At 35.4% G+C, this 15,608-nt stretch overlaps 1 protein-coding gene across 1 annotated transcript in view; it reads left to right on the plus strand.

Annotated features, from left to right (window-relative positions):
• The window catches only part of LOC142344769 (von Willebrand factor A domain-containing protein 8-like), a 102,439-nt gene extending 87,115 nt beyond the window's left edge, over positions 1–15,324 (plus strand). Inside the window, exon 12 of the mRNA XM_075396686.1 lies at positions 14,886–15,324. Coding sequence (XP_075252801.1) covers positions 14,886–15,129 — 244 coding nt within the window. The 3' untranslated portion in view covers positions 15,130–15,324. The remainder of the gene's footprint in view (positions 1–14,885) is intronic.
• Positions 15,325–15,608: the final 284 nt, after the last annotated feature.

Here is a 15,608-nt window from a genome sequence, read left to right on the forward strand (position 1 = left end):
CCAAAAACCAAACCAAGCTTCGTGATTGTAAATGTGCATCACAGCATTAGTGAAGATGAGATAAAAGCTGAGCTCCTAAACAACAACGCAATGAATGTCAGCAAAGTTACACGAATAACAAGCCGAGCAACTGGCCAACCAACAAAATTAATTCGAGTCATAACTGATTCCAATAACCATGTTAGTGCAGCTCAGAAACATGGTGTCAAAATAGGTTGGCAGCTATACCGATGTGAAGCAAGCCGTGAACCACCCCATGTAATGCAATGTTTCAAATGCCAACAATTTGGTCACTCAGCAAAAGAATGCAGTAATGCTACTCGATGTCTTCGCTGCTCTTAGGAGCACAGTGTTAAAGAATGTACTGTTCAAAAAGAAAACGCTAAGTGTTCTAACTGTGGCGGTGCTCATGCGACAGTTTATCGCGGTTGTCCGGCCTATCAGCAGAAGCTAGCTGAGGCTTCAAGAAAGATAAATGGGAATAAATACTCTACTGCAGCGAAAAACTTGAAACCGCAGACCAACGTTGAAATGCCGCCACAAACTGAAAAAATAGCTGTTCTTGTAGCCGAAGTCTTGAGCAAAATACGAACAGTTCTAAATACCATGTCCTATAGTGATATAATAAACATTGTCTCTAACAGCGCCTCACGCATCTTCAATGAAAAAATTGATGGTCAAAAAATACATGAGAGCATTAAGAGTGCAAATGCAATCCCTGTTAATTCAATGCCGCCTAACAACATATCAAACAGCCAAATTTTTAACCAAAATGGATAAGCTCAAAATTTTGCAATGGAACTGTCGAGGTCTAAACAACAAAATAAACGATCTCATTTTATTCTTAGCCGAAAATGACATAGACATAATTTGCGTGAATGAAGTGAAAAAATGGCAGAAAACCAACCCTCTTCGTAATTATGTTGCTGCAACAGAAACTTATACCAACAGTCATCATGGCTCTCTTATTTTAATAAAGAACAACATCGTCATAAACCAAACAGAACCAGCTGAAAAAGAGAACGATTGCAGCGGAAAAACACTGTGGAAATACTAAAATTATGCATCACGCTACCGTATTTTGGAGACTTTTGGATAATATCTGTTTACAATTCACCTGGAAAACCACTCTCACTAGAAAAAGTATTCTCAGAAAGTATGACAAATGTTTTTGTTTGTGGTGACTTCAACTCTCCCCACCAAGAATTAAACTGCTCCTATGATTCTGAAAACGGTGAGAAACTCCTGAATCTAATAGACAACGGTCATTTTAAACTGCTAAACAACGGTCACCACACATATCAGTCGTTCGACGGAAAAAGTAAAAACATGCTCGATTTACACTTTTGCGATAGTACAGTTTTTAGGAATTTTAGTAATTTCGAAGTCTCAGAGGATCTGGGAAGTGACCATAGAACCACAATCACAACGTTTAACCTCAATATAAGCAAAAAATTTGAATTGAAATTGGAAATTGACTTCAGACAATTCAGAGAAAACGCTAGAAAATCGTATAGATCATCGGACCTTTGGCCTGCGCAGTATCCGGGAAAGGATGAACTAAATAAGTTTAGCAGCAATCTGGTTGAAATAATACACAAATCGTTGGAAGACTCCTATATCAACAAAAACAAGCCTCCTTACAGTATTGAGACACAAAAATTGATAAAACTGAAAAGGAAAAAGCGAAGAGAACTCAAAGGTGCAGTTAACGATGAATTTAGGTCTCTAAAAACCGAGATAAATTATCTGCAGAAAGAAATCAAACGATCAATCAGGCAATCAGAAGAACAAAAAAGAGCTAAAATTTTGGCACGTGCAAGAGACAAGGGCAGCAAAGGTTTTTGGAGAGCAATAAAAGAACTAACTAATGACCACGAGTCAAAACAAAAAACTTGCGACTATCCCGATTTAACATATAAAGAGTCGAAGGCAGTCACAGATCATGAGAAAAGCGAGCTTTTCAAACAACTCCTAAAAGACACAATGAAAGACCACACAACAGTACCAACAGAAATTGCCGAACACCACGAGAAAATCGAAAAAGAAACCAAAGCATTTCTAAGTACAAACGTCGACACCGAGCAACTTTGTATTGTGATTAAAACAAAAGAATTCGATGAAATATTGAGAGTATCGAGAAAGTCATGCCCAGGACCAGATAAAATCAGCTACAAAGTGCTCAGTGAGTTACCACGGAGTATAAAAAGCCCTAGCCTGCCTGCTCATTTCTAGTTCAATTAACAACTCGTATGTTCCAGTAAATTGGAAAGAATCACAGATAACAATGATACCAAAGCAAGATAAAGACAGATCAAAGGCTGAAAACTATCGACCTATTAGTCTTACAAATTGCCTGGCCAAAGTTTGCGAAACTGTTGTGAAAAACATTGTCTTAGAACATTGCGAAAGTCTAAATGTATTTGGCGAAACTCAGAGCGCTTACAGGAAACATCGCTGTACCACAGACAATCTTATCAAACTCACTCAGCACGTTAGTGAAGCTTTCCAATGGTCTGAAATGGTTGGTTTAGTTTGCTTGGATGTTGAAAAAGCATTTGATGCCTTATGGCGTCTAGGGTTGATCCACAAATTGAATTCAATTGAGCTAAAGATCCCAATCATTAAGTGGCTAAATTCATTCTTGTCACAAAGGAACGTTTACATAAAGATAAATTCTAGTGTTAGCGCCAGTTTCTGCCCGACAGCCGGTGTGCCCCAGGGCAGCGTAATTGCTCCCATTCTCTTCCTTATATACGTTAGCCGATTGCCAAAAATGAAAGCACAGATTTCACAGTTCGCTGACGATTTTGCCCTGTACTACAGATCTCGCTCAACACAACCAATTCAAAACAATCTGCAATCATCACTAAATAGCCTTATAGACTGGTGTGATCACTTGAAAATTAAAATAAATCCTAACAAAACTCAGTACATGATTTTTAAAAACCCATCTAAGAAAAAGTCTGAGCTCAATTTAAAAATAAAAGGCGTACCCGTCGGAAAAACACAAACGCTAAAGTTTCTGGGTATTACTCTCACTCCTCATCTCAGATGGAACGATCACTGCCAAAGCCTAATAAAGAGAGCAAACAGCAGGTTATTTCAACTGTGGAGACTTAGCAATCTAAACATCAACGAAGAGAGTCTTTTATTGGTATACAAATCTTGGATCCGGCCTCTTTTTTTGTACTCAAATGCCTGTTGGATTGACCAATCACAAGCACTCATTAATAAAATACAATGTGTCCAGAATAGAGCCTTGAGGATCTGCCTACGAAAACCTAGATTTTACAAGGTCCAAAAACTTCATGAAAACGCAAACATGCAAACAATTAGAGAAGTTCAGATTAAACTAGCCAACGGGTATATTAGTCGGGCAATTAAACACAACACACAGTCTGTAGTGGAACTAATTCACAAAAAAAGGCAGTGCCCGCTTAATAATTGCAAAAGTACTCTCGATCACCTTCAATACTAAACAAAAAGAAAAAAAGAAATGACAAACTGGTGCACACTAGCCATCCGGCGTAGGTAGCAGCTCAAAACACTGATGAATGACAGAATGAGGATCGAGCCCCAGTGCATCCCCAACTTCAAGGACTTAAATTGTTTTCCAAGAAAAATCGGCAGCCGGACTGACATCAGTGGAAAACTTAGGAATTGAATAAATAGGAAGACGAAGACAAAAACGGGAAAACAAGGAAGTGCAACTTTATATTGAAATCTCAGCGAAAAACATCACACGATTTTAATGACTAGCAAACGAAATAAGACAAAATATTAGCCCGCAGCGCAGTTGTGAGGAGCAACGAACACGAAGATCTCTATACCTACAGCTACGGTTCGACTCCAACTTTGTTTATTTATCACTATGCGATTTTGTTTTTCTTTTTTTCATATATCAATCAAAGCGTTTACTACCTACAGCCAACTCAAAATGCTTTAGTATAATTGTTGAAGCCAAGCCGATTGGCGCAGCTGAGAATTACGTATACACGTAACCAACAAATCGAACCGATAAGAGTTCGAAGCCGAGAAGTGTCACCTTCCTTTTATTTCCTTCTCTTACTTTTTATTTTGCACATAGGCGTCCTTTTAACCGATCAGAAATATTATGAGTGTATGGCCAGCCGCTCGCTTAGTCAATTCGGGGCCAGACACAACTTAATCTTAATCCACTTCATTCTTTTCATTCTATTCAGCCAGCCGCTCGCTTAGTAAATTCGGGGCTGAACAGATCACCAAAAACGCCAAAACAAAAGCTAATTACGGCAATTATCAATTTAAGCAAGCTTCATTTCCTTTTGAAATCTTTATTTCAGTCTTTTTACCATCTATTTCATACTCCACTGAATTAAATTAAACAAGAGAAACACTTCATCATCTAGCTTTGTGCTGCGCGCGGTTTGGTTTCAGTGGTTTTATGGTTAGGTCAGCGTAGCACTTTTAATCAAGCACTTCTTATTTTTCGTCAGTTTTGATTTTTGTTATTCACTTTCCTTTATGAAATTAAAACAAAATTCATTTTAACTTTTTCAGTCCTCTCTTTTCGAGCAGAAAATTTTTGCATTTGTTCTCCTCAGACTGACGACTATTATATTATACGAATTAAGATCATTTGTTGTATACTACCTATCTGCTTTAATTGGCTGGAAGTTAATTCGTATTGCGATCGAAAAAGTATTGAAAGTATGGGCTATCAAACATGGAACTTAGCGCGGACAGCTAACTCAATATTAACAATGCGAGCGTGGGTTCGAGACTCACGATGAGCCAATTTCATCCGTCTCAACTTTTCAGACAATTCCAAACTGAGAACAATGAAACTATGATGCCAAACACCTCCAAAAACAGAACAAAACTTAGTGTAATGCACTAATAACGGTTAAAATTCTGACATCCACACAATGAGGTTCGAGTCCCACCAACGTCATCAAACATTTAATATCCTGAAAATTTATTTTTTTTGTTTTAATTAATTAACAGTACTTGTTACTTACCTTGTGATAATGAAAGTTGCCGATCACACCATCCCTACGAGGCTAGCCATGAATCCGATCCATTATCTTTTTGAAATGCCAAGTTCAGCCAGTAGAAGCCCTCCATGGTGCTTGAAATGGCTGAGTGCGCCGGATACAAAAGAAGTCTTTAATACAACAGGAACAGAAACTCAGTTTTAACGAGAAATTTCTGCTTCAATACTTCTTTTTAAACTTAAACTCTTTCTTAATATGTATTAAACTTCTTTTAACGAATGGTTGTACATAAATTGTGTAATTGGGCTAATAATAGAGTTCGTTAATTACACTTTGAGAACTTGAGGCGCTAAGTCTTGGGCTAGTTTTTAACATAGGTATTGACTTAATTCTTTTGTCTGTACGATTTTTGACATTATTCGCTAAATTGCGTTCATGTTACGAACTCTATTCATTTCCGATACTGAGAGAATTTAATGGAGTTGAAACTCCATTGTTTTGCTTTGAAGAAAATACTTTAACTATTTTTAAAAAGCATGACGGCCTCTGAAATGCATGTGAACATACACACTCTTAATTTTGTTCTAATGAATGCGCGCATAACTTAGCTCTCTCTCTCTTTGTCTCTCGGTCTCACAAACACACTTAATTTCACGTGAACGCGCACTATACACACTCATAAATAACAGACCTGAAATGAATTTTCAATCGACAATCATTGTGGAATAAAATTATATTTCCAAAAAATGATAAAAATTTTACATTGCTTATTTCAAAATCAAGCAAAATGTGAAATTTGAAAATTTTCTCAGATCCATTTTAAGAGCCTTTGAATGAGTTTACTTTTAATTCTCATCACAAAAGGTAAAACTGGACCATAGGTCTTTTAAGAAAAGATTTTTTCCCTGGCATAAATGTCCAGCCCTCAAAATTGGGGTCGGACTGTTGCAATTTAAATTTTTTTAAAACTTTTAACTACGCATGATTGCTGAAAGGTATCACCTTTCAGCTGTTTTTGTTTTGATTCTTTTTAGTTTAAATAATTGCTTTTATTGTTACTTTGTAAATTTTGGCGTTCGACAGTGTTCATGTTGTTGCAAGAAGATTCATGGTAGACAAGACGTAAATTTTTCAGTTGCAATGTCAAGATTAATGAAGACTAAGAATGAAATAGCTGCGGCTTGAGTTCCAGTTGTTTGATTTTGTTCTTTGAAAAGCGGAGGTAGAAATCTGATAAAAATTTGTTAACAATTTAAAATATTTCTGAGTACGACTAACCAGTAAATAGATTTCTCGGTAATTTTTTGAGAAGGAACGTGTTTTTAAACAACAGTTTTTTGAACTTTTTTCGTCATACGAGAATAAACAACGTTAGTTTTTTTTTACTACACGACTTGCCATTATGATGAGCGAAAACTTAGTTTAGAACAAGAAAATATTTTGTTTTGCCATTGAAGTAAATAAAAGTTGTAATAGAAACGAAGGGGGATTTGTGCCAGCTTTGCTTCGCCCAGAAACTTCCGACCAAGAGCAGAGAGTAGTAAATTGAAATCCACGTGGGGAACAAAAAATATATAGTCTTTAATTTCAACACGCCTGTTAAAATGAGAAATGTTCTATGTTCCTTTAAGCAACGACACTGTCAAAAAATACGAATGAGTTGCTTTGAATTTTAAGTGATATCAGAAAATTTAAAGAAGATGATCGTAAGAAACTTTTCCAACTGAGTTTTTGATTCGTTGGCTCAAAGAGCCCGAAATTAAAAGTCTCTCACTTTTAGAGATTGCTATCTAAACTAATTTTTTTGGGCTCATTATCCGGCAAAGAAAGATTTGAAAATGGGAGTCAGCCATTTTTTTTGTTTTTTTCTTTTCTAAGTAAAATAGCCAGAAACGTTTTTGAGGTCAAATCACCAAACAGCTGTTTCACTTCAAATATTTTGAAGGAGTTAGACATGAAATCGTCTTGATTGATTTTTGGCTAGAAGTTTTTGATAGTTTGAAAATGCGAGGGTAAACTTTGTTTCAATTTCTACCCCACATAGAAAACATACTTTTATATATTCAAATACTCCATTCGAGTAGATAGAGATACTATGAGGCTTCAATTGTTAGGTAGCAATTGTTGGTACACATTTTCTTTTGAAGACAGTTTAGGTCAAAGTAAATATAAATTAATTTTTTTTTTGTTCAGTTAAACCTATGAAATCGTCCCCAAAACTTTTTGATAAATCGAATCTACACTCAATATCACAATCAGAAGTAGATGTAATTGTAGAACACTTTCATTGGATTATAAGTACTCTAATTGATTAGACAAATTTTTTCAATGGAGAAAGAGGGGAAAATTGAGCTTTTTTTATTTAAAATTTATATGTTAGCCTGTCATTCTAGATTTGTTCATTTGAATTTAAAGACAAGTCTGTTATGGGAATTTGTGGACAGGTATGAGAATGTAAAGATATCGTCAAGAACGCCAAAGTTAACCCAAAGAATTGTAAGAAGGGAAATTCTAAGAATTCCCACAATTACATTCCTAATCCGGATGTTTTTTGGGGAGATTTTATGTCATGAACAAGAAACAGTGATTAACTTTCACGTGAGAAATATTTTTAATATGTGATATAATTAAGAGTTCTATTATGTGATGCGGGATATTTATTTGAGAATATAAATAGAGAATTGGGCTGGCCATTTTTTAAAACCGAATCCCAGACAATCATTCATTAACCAGAATTCAGAAGGTGAATAAACCAAATAAAATTAAATTAAAAGTACCCACAAAATTAAATCAAGGTTAAACAGCTTCATATCCACCAATTTAAGTGATTCGGAGGCAATTTTTGTGTTATGCATAAGAAACATTGGGTGCTTCAGATATTTGAGGGAACACGGAACCTCTACTCTTGATATGCAATATTTTATGATAAACGACTGTATTATAATTAACGTCATGAACTTGAGAACTTGTTATTGAACTTGCCATGTTAAAAGGAGATTGATAATAAAGTGTAATTTACTTGTTCGGAGGAAAAACAAGTCTATTGGTTTCGTTTGATTGTAACTCACTTTACTAAAATCTGATTTTTGTTCGATTTTAACCAAATTAGCTTGAGTTTTGTAATTCGATTGTATATGCAAGAAATCAAGATGTTCAAGAGATAGTTGAAAATTGAGTTTCTGCTCAATTTCATGAACAAAGCAAGTTTAGCGAAGCCTGAAACTCGGTTTGTTTGATGTTTTTACGGAGATTAATTACTGATTTTATCGCATTTGAAAACGGATCCGCTCCCTCCTACCGTGAACAAAATTCTTGTTTTCCTAACCATGTATGAAATTACTTATGCGTTTTTTTACACTGCGACCTGTATGGCCTAATAGGAGTTGTCTAGGCCACAGTTTTGCTAAATGTACACTATTCACTGGAAAAATATATCAGTTTAATAGGGAGGCAATTAACAGTGTTGAAAATAATCTGGAATTTTTTTCTAGTCCAGGCTAAATGAGATGCTCTTATTGCAAGCTCGGTATGCTTTTGTTAAAAATCCGGTTTGAGGGCAGAGCGCCATCGGACTTTTTATTTTATATCTTTCTAGCATAAGGCAAGTTAAGAAAACTTAGCAAAATCAAATAAAACTGTCTAAATTAGGTTGAAATTAAGAAACTATCCAAGAGAAAACTTTTCTATCAGGCTGACCAATTAATGCTCAACAATGGAAAACGGACTTCATATTATTTGGTAGAAAAACATGACCAGAAATCAAGCATTAAAATTGGTTAGTGATTTACTAAGGGGTGGGATTTCGCCATTACAAAACTAAAACCACATCGTACTGAGTATATATACTCAGTATGGTCGCTGTTTTCCGCAGACATGTATTAAGATCAGGAAAATAAGTGAATGTGAAAAACGGTGACACGCTCAAACGCTGATAGTTCTGTCGGTAGTTTTCGCTTTTTAAGTGTGCCTAAAATGAAGACGATTTATTGATTCTAATCTTTTGATCTCGTTGCCGACTCTAATCTAGTCTTTTGATTTGGGGGTATTAGTTGTCAATTTACGCATTGCTACTGTCACGAAGATTCGCAAGTAGTTAGCCAATTTATTTTCTCGATTTATTTACATTTTGTCTACAATGTTTCGCTGTGTCACTGATTTCAGCAAATGTAATTTTCAAAACGCAATGGCAAACTAAGTTTTTTTGCATTGCTAAATGTCGGATGTGAAGTTAAGCATACTATCAAGGCAATAATTTTATGGCTCAAGGCATTAATTTTATTTATGAATTACGTTGCAAAGGTACCAAAGATAGATTTTTCTGCTATTAAGTTTTTTTTTTAGTTTGAATTCACCTGGAATACTCAGCTAATTTAAATCTAAATTAAGTATCAGTTGACAAAAAATGCAACAAGGCAGTCAACTGGGCAGTACTGAAAATTTTCAATACTCATAGGACTGTAAAATTTTAAACAACATTTTACTTATAAACTAATTACTTGATTTCCGTTCTGCGATGTATACAAGGAATTTATCGACGACCGAATTCCAAATTTTTCTTAATAGTGGACTTCATCTTTTAAGTTGCAATTATATTGACAAAAGAATTCGGTTATATATTGCAAAAAGGTTACCCCAATCAAACGCCAATTAATATCTGCGTGATTCAGGCGGTATGGAATAAAATAAATATGTTGATTGCAACTCCCCCTTGTTTTTTGAACTGATTCAGGAACGACCTTGTTTAAATTTCTCCGAACTGTTGAGTATATGTTAGGCTCCCTTGAGCTCTGCACTTGATATCTAATTACTTAAGTAGTATTAGCTTTTGATGATTGTTTTTTGCCTAATAAAATACTTATGGTTCTGTTACTTATTTTTACTGCCTGTGTCCGCTCAACTCATATCTAAGTAAGATGAATAAAGCAAAATTGATTGTTTTGGCAAGCTTCACCATAACAATTGTTTAGAAAATATTTTCTAGCAAACTTATCTTTTTAGTAAAATTTGATTGAAGCTTTTTTTCCGATTACTCTGCCCCTTTCTTTATGTTATCAAAACAAGCAATCGTTGATGCTTTTCTTCATTTGGTCTATCTTCTTTTTTCTCGCCATATTGACAAAACAAAGAAAATAGAGTTTTTGCAACCAAAGTTGCAAATTTTCATCTTTACATGAATTTTTCATTTCTCTTGAATCTAGGGACATTGTACCAAGAGATCGGGTTATATTGATAAAGGATAGTTATAAATATCTTGCTAATTGGTCTAATTGGTTCAAGCAGTCAAAAGATTGCACTTTGTGTACAGGATTTTGCTTTAAATGTGCAACTTACAAGCTGATCATGAGTATAAGTACAGAGTAAACGAGAGTTTTTTTTTAGTTTTTTTTAACAGTTTAAAAGTCCGTTCAAACTCGATACGCAGCTCAGATAACTAATAATTTGAATCGAGATCGGTAGGGAAAGCGAAACCATTAATTCAATTTTTGAAAGCAGTAGTCTAATAAGCTTAATTTAAAATTTATGTGTTTTGAATGCGTTAAAATATTGCTGCTATGAATTTTTAATGGCCGCTTTTGCTCGTGATACTCCTTAATTGACGGACACAAAAGTCAAGCGCATCTGTATTTTAATTATTATTTTCATGATTTTTTTAAATTTTATTCGTGCACATCGACTTTTTAGGCTGCGCACACCATTACAAATGCAGAAGCACGTATTAGTTTTCTCACACATTTTAATGATGAGAAATTCTGATTCGAGAACAGGGATTAATACCCTTTTTTCAATCAAATTTTATTGAGTAGTTCTCATCAACTACATATTCTGTGCACGAATTTATAACCCAAAAATATTGGCAGCGTAAGCAGGGATTTTGAGAAAATTCCACTGTTTTATCATTTTGGGTGGTAATGGGTTGAAAACGATGTAAGAGTTGAGGGTTGGGGTATTGCAGTGGATTTTGTTGTCGATATGATGTAGGAGTGGGGGAGGGTAATGGGGAGAAAAGGATGAAGGCAGAGGGGCAATGGTTAGGAAACAACGATCTAAGACGAGGAGAACACGATCTATTAGTTTGGGAGTATTTGGGGGAATTTGAGCTGCATGTTTCAAAAGTTACACCATTCCTTTACCACCTCACTCTTAAATCGTATTGGGTTAAATATGTTGGGGCTAAATTCTTGCATTCCCCCATTACCCCTTCTCTTACGTTGTTTTTTGAGGGGGGATTAGGGTGAATTCTAAAAAGTCCCGCATTCCCCCATTATCCCCTCACTCTCAGATCTTTTTGGAGGGAGTTTGGGGGGGGGGGGGGGGGTAAATTGTAATGCATTAACCCCACATCAACCCTTCGCTTACGTGGTTTTTTTGTGGGGATTTTTGACACGGACTTCATTAACAACTTGGGCAGGCTTAAAACCTACTGTCAAGACGCATTTTTCAAAACTCCTTTTTGTATCGTAGCCCACAAAGTTGAGAGTAGTATAATAGGCTGGCAAGGTGCTTTCTTTTTGTTCAGATAACTTTTCCAGATTCATCAGCGCAGAGAAAAAAGGTATTATTTATTGATAAAAATTTAAGAAACTGAAATAATATTGATATTTTCGAGTTTAAATGTTATTTTCGAGCTTTTGACTGGTCGATGAAAACAGGTTACATAATCTGTAGTTTTAATCTTAATTTTTCATCGTTATCCGTGTTCAGGCCCCGCAAATGCTCAAAGACATCAAAATTAACACTAAATACTGAATTGAGAGGGTCAAAATTTGATCATCTATTATTTGTTTAATCGAGACTCCTTGTTAATTTTTATTTTTCTTTGCCAATTATCTACTTGTTGTTGTAACAAACGTATATAAAGTGCCATAGAAACGAACATGAGCATCGTTTTTTAACTTAAAGGCTTACTTTACTGGCTCAGCTAATTGTTTTCGCCCGATTTTACTAAAATATTGTCCATTTCTGAAGAACGAATAGTTGATAACGAAACTGAAGGAACAATTTTTAACGCTTTAACAGTAACTGTAACTTCAAAATTGCTTTCAGGTGTTCTCACTTCAAAGTAAATTTGGAAACATAAATGTCAAAAAATAATGTAAACTAACTGTTACCCGAAGTTCAACTTTATGTTGTTTCGATTTTCCTGTTTCTGCAACTAGTCGCACAATTTACAAATGTGAAACGCTATAACTGAACTCTTAATTTGAAATATTAAGCGAATAAGCGTAATTGTCTTGTTAAAGCTTGAAAAGAATTTGTCTTTTTGAATGTGTAATAAATAGAAACTCTTGTTTGATGGCCATTAGGAATGTATAAGAAAGTTTACCTTTAAGCTGGCAAACATTTGGTTTTTATAATCTGTTTTTCCACGTTGTTGCCAAGGACCCCATCAATTCAAGATTAAAAGCGCAATCAAACAGGTCCCAGAGAAAATCAATAATAACGAAAATTTTCCAAAGGTAATGGAATCAGCTTATATTCCTAAGGGTAAACCACTGCTCAAGGTTGTTTCCATAATAGAGCTACCAGACATAAAGTAAACGTGCTAATCAAGTTATAACTTGCAAGGTAGATAATGAAATTATAACTTGCAAGTAAATTATAGATAAGTGAGAGGAATGCGTGATTATATAAGATCTCATTGAAAAGATAGACGTCGTTCGGGGTTGTGTGGTCGTTTTCTCTCCATGTAGACCACTTGGGAGGTCATTATTGAATTTATCACCTGCCGAGACAATGGTTGAATATTCCCCGGTGCTAAATATACTGCGAACTTTTAAGGAAGTTTAAAATGGGCAAAACTGATCAATAAAGTCTGCGACCTAGTAGGAAGGAATGTTGAAGCTTATATAGGTGCTCTTAGGGGGGTTGAAGTAATTGGCCTGACTTTCCTAACTTGTGGATTAATATCGATTTTAACACTTTTGACATTAGCATTGCCCCGATAGAATTGACTTGTATTTGCTCTTTGTGCGACAGATAGCTATCAGGTTAATTCAAAAATCGAAAGCGGTTGTCAATGTATGAATTCATTCAAGTTATTCAATGAGATACTTATTTTAGATAAAATTTAAATTTTAAATACGTTCTATCGCCTCTTTCGGAATGTTTTTTAAAAAGCCATTACGAGTTGCTGAACTGCTTTATACGACACCTTTTGCAAAATCTGTAGGTGAATGGCATAATTTTGACTTTTGAATTGCTCTCAAACGAATTTAGTAGCTGTTATATTAGGCCTGTAATTTTTTAATGCGATTTTTTGCTTGATCGATTTTTTAAAATCTGAAAGCTGACCACTTGGCGCTTTCGACTTTTCGTCCTCATATGCGATTAAAAGGTATAACCCGTGGACAACTCGCTGAGCAGTTCGCTTAGAGCTTTATTAGTCTCAAGGCGAACAATTCAACGAGGCTGCCGAAAAGACACGAAAGCATGTTGTAAATGGCAGTTTTTTTGCCCCGTCAATCCGTCTGCGCGTCCAATCCCCCTCACTCCATCTGCTTCTTCCCTGTCTCGTTCATCCCATCTCATTCTGCCCTTAACCCAGCTCCCACCTCAAGTCCTCAATTTCACTCCAACCCGGCGCGCCTAATTCTAGCCTCCAGAAGCTCAAGCTTGCTACTAAGGAAGCTAACCGCTGGCTTGTCGTTTGAGAGCGAATGGCCCGACGCTATTTGCTGTAGTTTTGTTTATAAAATGACTCAGTCAGTCATTGTTTAGCTAAATGGGTGTGCATTCTCGTAAAACATTGCTCCTCAAACTGCCGACACAACCAATGTTGATTTAAGTTGATGTTATCTATGTTTTACCTCAGCTGTGAATTGTTTTGGATTTGTAGCTTTCATGCACAGATTTCCATCCATTTTATATCCACATCCCAACGTTCTGATGTTTCAGGTGCTCTGCTGCAATTAATGACCATATATGAAAATTAATCTAATCAGTGGTTTATGATTTATACCCTCTGCTCATTTGCTTCAACATAGTGAAATACTTTTTTCAATTGTGTTCATTTTTTTTAAAAAAAAACTATTATGGACATTCAGTGGTGCAATTAGTTGAAGAATCCTATGGTGTAGTTAAAATGTAACATAAGTACAAAAGGATTATTACCGGTACTGTTATAGAAACTTATAAGAGCAATTTTTCTTGTTAACTACTTCCTTGTTTACTTGCATAGAGATTGAACCGTAATAATTTATTGCGTATTAATTGAGATACCTTGAGAGATGATGTGACAACTGAGATTGTGAATTACAGAATTTATACCAAGAAGAGAAAAAATATTTATAGGTTATCTATTTTCATCCATTTGAGAAGATCAGTATTCTTGAGGCTCCACTTTAATTTAATATATGCTATGTGATGTCTTTCAGGAAACTGTAATGGGTCTTTTTTGGGTTCAGCAAGGGAATTAATTGACTGTAGCTTCTTATTGACATAATTGAGTGTTTCGAGACTTGAAAGGTAGCCCTATTTGTCATTTCTAACAAAATTTTGTACTGCCATTTGATGTTGACGCGTGTATAGATCAGTATGTATATAGATAGGTAGGTAACAATATTCGTCCTTTTGTTGAGTCCGAGATGAATGACGACATTAAGAATCCAAAAAACTGTTCGTATGTGGAATTTTATTGTTCTTTTTGTCATAATTCCATTAATCCTGAGTTATACTTTTAGGTTCATTGTCCTCGGGACCTGTTGTTGTCGATTGTTTCCTTCTCGATATGGTTTTCAGACATCTTAAATGCTTTAATCAATTAATGACGATGGATGATGTATAAAAAGACATTTGGCTTTCGTAATTCCAAAATACTATTGACCTTCTACATTTTGGTTTTTCTTTTGCTTAAGCCAATAAGTTTCGATTTATCTTTTTGAATTAAAAATTCTCCTTTTGTTTCAGGTTCCTCATCCTCTTTTCGGATGCCAACTTTTCCCGATATGGCATTTCTCCCTCTAGACTGGCCATGGAGATGTTAAGTGAGCGAGATAAGGTCAACTCTTTCGTCATATTCATTGGCTCTCTCGGCGACGAGGCAGAACTAATGAAGTCACAACTTCCTTCCCAGAGTTCATTTGTGTGCATGGACACGAAGGAAATGCCAGCAGTTATTAGACAGATTTTAACTTCAACAATGCTCAAGTAGTTTTGTGACTTTTTAGAATCTACTCCCTCCTCCTCTAATAATTCGGAGACGCGAGGCATTTCATATATCCCGCGTTACCTCAAAAAATACCTCGTGCCAATTAGGGCATAAAAGTGACGTGCATCCATTTGAAGTGGAGGAGGGTTGGATCTGGAACAGAGTTGCAAGAGATCCGCTTATATATAACACAGACAATTATCCAGGCTAGTTACCCAGTCCATTACAAGAAAAACAAATTTTCCCAAAAAAAGTTACGTGTCGTAATTTTGAAATGCTGCGGTTACATCATACATCTTTGATTTCATACAAAGATCATATATGACTTCATACTCTCCATACTCGATTTCGTAGGATGATCCTGCCCTGAAACCTGCTATAAAACTAGAGAAACCTTATAAGATCCTAGAATGAGATCAGAGGAAAATTATACGTTCTTCTATTGACTGTTAAGAGTTCATAGAAAAACATTGCAGCAAATT

Source organism: Convolutriloba macropyga, chromosome 8, assembly GCF_964194025.1.
Source record: "Convolutriloba macropyga chromosome 8, txConMacr16.3, whole genome shotgun sequence".
Classification (NCBI taxonomy): domain Eukaryota; kingdom Metazoa; phylum Xenacoelomorpha; order Acoela; family Convolutidae; genus Convolutriloba; species Convolutriloba macropyga.